Below are 6,115 nucleotides of genomic sequence, written 5' to 3'. Positions count from 1 at the left end.
AGGTGGAGCCAAAGTTCTCAACATGAATGACATCACACGGGTCTCCTCTGTCAGAAGAAACCCCACAGCGGTGAAGCCAAAACGGGCTGAAGTCGTATTTCACCAAACGTGGATGAACGTCCGTTGATAGAAACGGAGATCAATCGTGTTCGGTGGCGATGGAAACGTTTCTTCACAGCAGATTCAGCTCCTTCCTCATCACCCACGAGTACGACGGATGCTCCACATAACTGTAGTTTATCACTCCTCCTTCGTCCTCCAAATCGACATCGTCTTCATCATCGTCCTCCATGCCGTCTTCGTCCAGACAGCGACTGTCCAGTTCTTCGTCGTCTTCCTCGTCTGGCTCGTTCTCGCAGCTCATCCTCATCTTCTTCGTGTTGTTGTTCCTCACCGACGCCTCCAGAGCTTTCTGCCGGCGGTAGAAGTGCGAGAACTTGTTGAAGATGATGGTGATGGGCAGCGCCACCACCAGGGTGCCGCCCAGAATGCAGCCGCTGGCTGCCAGCTTCCCGGCGACGGTGACCGGCACCACGTCTCCGTAGCCCACGGTGGTCATGCTGACCGTTCCCCACCACCAGCATGCCGGGATGGTGTCCAGACCCACGTCCTGAGGAAGAGCAGAGACGGCGCTCAGTGAAGGCCCGACACCCGGGTCACCCCCGACCCTACTGTGGGAACAACATTTATTCAGGAGTTTTGGGTCTTTGTGAAGTGTTCCAATCAAACCGTTTGACCTTGAAGACATGAATTTATCATTTGTACCACAGATTTCAACCCAGAGAGACAGCAGCCAACGAAGAAAATAAACCTTTTGTTTTTTGCTCCTCCCCCATAAGCTCAGAGGAGATGAAATCAAATCTCACCAGATGATTTCATCTTTCATTTAGTTGTGTTTGAGTTTCTGAGTCATTGAAGTGTAATAATGTGTAAAATCCAGACTGCATGCTTTACCTCTTCACATTCAGCTGTGTAGGCAATTCCAGAAAAGACGGACACGCCCACAGCCAGGTAGAGCAGCAGGATGCCGACCTCGCGGTAGCTGTGCTGCAGGTACAACAAGCAGAGCTGTTAGTGAGACACCCCACAACTCAGATCTGACACTGTGAAACCAAACAAGTCTAAAAGTTTCATATAAATGTCTAAAAAATATGTTGATCAGACCACGCCATCTTGAATCTTCTAGCCACGCCCACACCACTGGACCAAAAACAACAAAGCTGCCATAAGAGGAACAGGATCTGCTGAAACCTGCAGGTGGAATCAAACCTACTGAGCGCTCCGTCTTTTTATATCAATTTAAAGTTGTATTAAAAACCAAGTATCTGAGGACGTCGCTCTGTGATCTACAGCGTTCTAAAGGGAAGGAAACCTGTTGAAGCTGCTGGATCACTGACTCAGAGGAACCCCGCTGACCGTCTGTAACCAGGCTCCTGCTTTTCATGTGTAGCTAACGAGGGCGCCGTTGTTTTGCCGCTGCAGCTGCACTAACGGAGGGAAGCATCACAGAACGCTTTGTTGTGGAGTCCAGATGAACACTGTTGCTCCTCTCCACATGAGGCCGTGAAGCTGAAACTCAAAGGAGGCTGACACATCCAGAACTCCAACAGTGAGTTCAGGAACATCACTGTGTGTGTGTGCGTGCACGCACATGGCGTGTGCGACGCACTAACAACCACAGCAGTTAAAAGTCCAGAAAGTCCCTGATGTTTCCACCAAATGAGGCGGGCGCATCGCTGCAGATCTCTGGAAACATGTTCAGGTCAGAACTGAAAGACCCATTCTGATCATTTGAAAAGAGGAGCAGAAAGCTTGTGGCCCCGCCCAGCATGTTTTCTGCATCACAAATTTTACTAGACTGGGTCTTTAACTTAAATGAACTTATTTGAATTCTTGTACATTTTACTGCAGCCAGTTTCAATGTTAAATCAATGGTACAGGTGCTCTCTGAGGCAAACTGAAGCCCCATGGCGAGATTTGAGCGACCGCCAGGACGTGAAAGTCTGCCAGCACCTCGATTTGAGCGACGAGGGGCGAATCAGCTAAAACGTAAACATCTGCAGTTTGACAAGTCGCTGCGTCGCCAATCTGCCAATCGGGAACTCGGGTTTGGGCACGTGGCGTTTTCATTGACCCAATCAACGGGGAAAATACTAATCTGATACGAGCGTTCTGTTCTGTCTCAGTGAGGCGGTTCTCTGGATGCAGCCAGACTCCCGGACTTCAGCGAAGCTCGCTCAATACGCCGGGACAGAGGCAGCCTGCTCTGGTCTCCTGAACTGTAATATTTTCCTTATTTTCATTGAGACGATAACAGAAAAAAGACCCGACGCCCCACCTCTCAGGTTAAAGTGAAACAGCCTTCAAACTCAGTCACAAAGACCCAGAGACAACTGATACCAACTGAAACCAACTGAAACCAACTGAAACCAACTGAAACCAACTGAAACCAACTGATACCAACTGATACCAACTGGAACCAACTGATACCAACTGATACCAACTGATACCAACTGATACCAACTGGAACCAACTGATACCAACTGATACCAACTGATACCAACTGAAACCAACTGGAACCAACTGGAACCAACTGATACCAACTGATACCAACTGATACCAACTGAAACCAACTGGAACCAACTGATACCAACTGATACCAACTGATACCAACTGGAACCAACTGATACCAACTGATACCAACTGAAACCAACTGATACCAACTGATACCAACTGGAACCAACTGATACCAACTGATACCAACTGATACCAACTGATACCAACTGAAACCAACTGATACCAACTGACACCTGCTGTGCTGAACATGGTATCCTGTTGTTGGTCATGTGACTCTTTTAATTTAAAAAAAGTGTTTCCATTGCAATTTTTCTAAATATATCATTTCAATATGCCTCAAAAACCACCTCCTCCAAGCACAAAAACCTTTTTCAATAAATAAAACATTTTCTTTTAAATTTTCATGTTTTCAACAGGAAAATTTACTATTACCATTCCGATTTCCACATTTCATAGTCCATGGAAACATAGCTACTCTACTTTTTAAGTCTGTGTCTTGTGCTGTTTTAAATCTCATGAAAAGTTAAATTAAAACCATTGGAAATGTTGAAAAAGTCGTAGAGTTTGTTCTGTCCTCAGCCGGACCTTGTGATGACTCATTTATTTTCAGTTTCTGTGTCAGTTTCAGGACAGTCTGTCTGAATTAAACTGTGTCACGGCAGAGGACGTCTTGACTCAGCACCTTTACGTTCATTCATGCAGCAGCAGCTTCATGCAAAGCCGTCAGAATGCCTTGCCCAACGGCACAGTGAGTTTGAGCCGGGGATTCAGACTAACCAACCGTTAAGCAGGGAGGTTCTTTTGTGTGAGAATCTGTTGGTTTCATGTAGAAACTCCAAACTCCCTACGTTTGGTCCGCCCACACATGTTATGATGCTGAAGGCGTGATGTCTGAACCCCAGCGCCGCGTGCAGCTGGATGTCATGCAGGCTGACCTCCTGGTGACCAGCGCAGAAGGTAAACAAAAATCTCACGCCGATCAGAACTGGACGCTGCGGCTCAGGCCTGGTTCACACAGGGCGCAGAAGTGCAGCTAAGCAGTGCAGAACGGAGGCCGCTTCTGTTCGGCTGCTTCTGTTCGGCTGCTTCTGTTCGGCTGCTTCTGTTCGGCCGCTTCTGTTCGGCCGCTTCTGTTCGGCCGCTTCTGTTCGGCTGCTTCTGTTCGGCTGCTTCTGTTCGGCCGCTTGAGAATGCGCGTCTGGTGTGAACTTCAGGAGAGCGCGGAAACTCTGCAGCGCTTCCGCATCCAGTGTGAACCAAGCGTCAGCCTGAACCTCTGAGGCATTTGGACGTTCTGATGGATGCTCTGTGTCCTCCGTGTGTGAAAGAGCTGAAGGTTTCAGAGTCCAGACTCACCCGCAGAGTGGCCCCCAGCGAGCGCAGACCTGTGGAGTGTCGAGCCAACTTCAGAACCCTGAAGATCCTCATCAGCCTGAACACCTGAGAGAGGAAACACGAGACGCTCAACACTGGTGCCAACGGGACCACCGGGACCACCGGGACCACCAGCCACGCAGGGAACTCATGACCTTCATGGTTCTCCTCAGCAGAGTTCATTCTTCTCTCAGATTCTTCATTTCATATAAAAAATGAAAATCTTAAGGATTTTCTTATAAACAGAAAACCCTTTTTTTAAATGAAGGTTAATAAAATTAAGTCTCTTTGTCAGAAAGATGTTTTATAAGATGATGCTGGACATTTTCTTAAAATGTATTTTGCTTTTTTCTTTGAACAGTCAGTTCCGGTTGTCGACTTCCTGTTGTATTTTGTAGATAACCGGTTTGTGTCCGAATCCCCCCCCCCCAACCCCCATCTACTAAAAAACTATATAGTGCCTGGATTTTAAAGGTGATTCGGACACGACGCTCACTATTTCTTTTCGTTTTTATAAACACCAGATATGACGTCACAGATTTCACAAAGTCAAAATGTTATCAATACAAACATTTCATGTTTATTTATGACTCCACTGTGTTCTGATGGTGAAAATGTGGATGGTTTGTTAAAAAAATACATTTAAACATGTTAAATGCTCAAAATTGTTGCATTGTGGTCTATATTCACTAATCTATTGAGCATCGATGAACGCTAGTTTTTCGCAAAGACTTCTGGGAAATTTCTAGTGCACTCGATTTTGGAATTAGTAGATCTGGACAGCACTAGAAAACAGTAGTGAGTAGGGGAGATTCAGACAAGGCTCACTTCCTGTCAGTTCCATTTCTTATAATTCCAGCTGCTTCCAACAATTCTCATTTACAAAGTAAACCTGTTTGACATCCGATGTTCTAAATCAGGGGTGTCCAGATCCAGTCCTCAAGAGCCGGTGTCCTCCATGTTTTCCAACCCACCTTCCATTGTAGATCCTTATTGGTCAAACACACTTAATCCAAGTAATCAGCAGCAGATAAGGCAGGATTTCTGGAAAACCAGGAGGAGGCCGGCCCTCAAGGCCTGACTTTGGACACTCCTGATCTAAATGTTCTAAGGAGAAGGATCTGGATGACCTGAATGAGCCGGCCCACATTCCCCAGCTCCGACTCGGAGCCCAGAGTCACGTCGAAGAGCAGGGTGATGTAGATGGGAACCACAGACACCATGTCAATGATGTTCAGAGGATGGCGGAAGAACTTCCTCCTGTTCGGCGCCAGCAGCAACCGCGTCACCACCTCCAAGAAACACAGACGTTGTTTTCACAAGCAGCCATCTTTACCGTCAGCGGCGTGGGCCACAGCCATCCTCACCTCGAAGGTAAACCAGCAGATGCAGAAGACCTCCAGCGTCTGCATGGTGGGGTCTTCCACCAGCTTCCCCTCCAGGTCGAAGGTCTGGAACAAACCAATGTCAGATGAAACGTTCTGCCGACGCAGCAGAAAGTTTCAGTATCTTCTCAGCATCTCTGAGGAATGACTGAGGGTCCACCTGACCTCCATCACTGAGTTCTGGAACCATGAATGCAGCCAATGTTCTGCAGCCGCCCCCTGTTGGGCGCTGAGGAGGATTCTGATTATGCAACTCCTGTTAGTGGTTCAATGCAGACAGAAAAAGAAAGGATTGCTGCGCTGGCTCCATGGAAACCCATGGTTAGCCAAAACAGCTAGCATGTAGCTGAAAAAAATTGGTAAAGTTCAAAATATCCCAAAAACTGAGAACAACCTAAATTACCAAAAAACAGCTAGCATGTAAACATTAGCCTAACTCCAAACAGCTAGCATGTAGCTGAAATATTAGCTAAACTCCAAAATAGCCTAAAAAAATCTTAATAAATGTCAAAATAGTCCAAAAAGCTAGAAGATTGACAATTTTTAAAACTTTAAAACTGTATCTTTTTTAAATAATTATGAATAATAAAAATGCAGGAATATTATTCCAGAATAAATCAACTTAAACCTTAAAGAACTTTCAATATTTTACCCTCCAAAAAATATATATTTTGCCAAAATTATACAAATTAGAAATAAGCACAAAATAACATCACATTATTAACAATAAAATAAAATGATCTGGAGGGTTGGATAGAATTACCTGGAGGGCCGGATCG

The 6,115-nt window shown here is 46.0% G+C and overlaps 1 protein-coding gene across 1 annotated transcript in view; it reads right to left on the bottom strand.

Annotated features, from left to right (window-relative positions):
- si:dkey-43k4.5 (potassium voltage-gated channel subfamily S member 2) overlaps positions 1–6,115 on the bottom strand; it is a gene marked incomplete in the record, with an annotated part of 16,034 nt that overhangs the window by 603 nt on the left and 9,316 nt on the right. Inside the window, 5 exon segments of the mRNA XM_024265175.2 lie at positions 1–610; positions 955–1,047; positions 3,934–4,017; positions 5,082–5,243; positions 5,319–5,402. Of these exon segments, the coding sequence (XP_024120943.1) occupies positions 173–610; positions 955–1,047; positions 3,934–4,017; positions 5,082–5,243; positions 5,319–5,402 (861 nt within the window).

This window comes from Oryzias melastigma, unplaced genomic scaffold (assembly GCF_002922805.2).
Source record: "Oryzias melastigma strain HK-1 unplaced genomic scaffold, ASM292280v2 sc00277, whole genome shotgun sequence".
In the NCBI taxonomy this organism is placed as follows: domain Eukaryota; kingdom Metazoa; phylum Chordata; class Actinopteri; order Beloniformes; family Adrianichthyidae; genus Oryzias; species Oryzias melastigma.
This window is presented reverse-complemented; position numbering and strand designations above follow the sequence as displayed.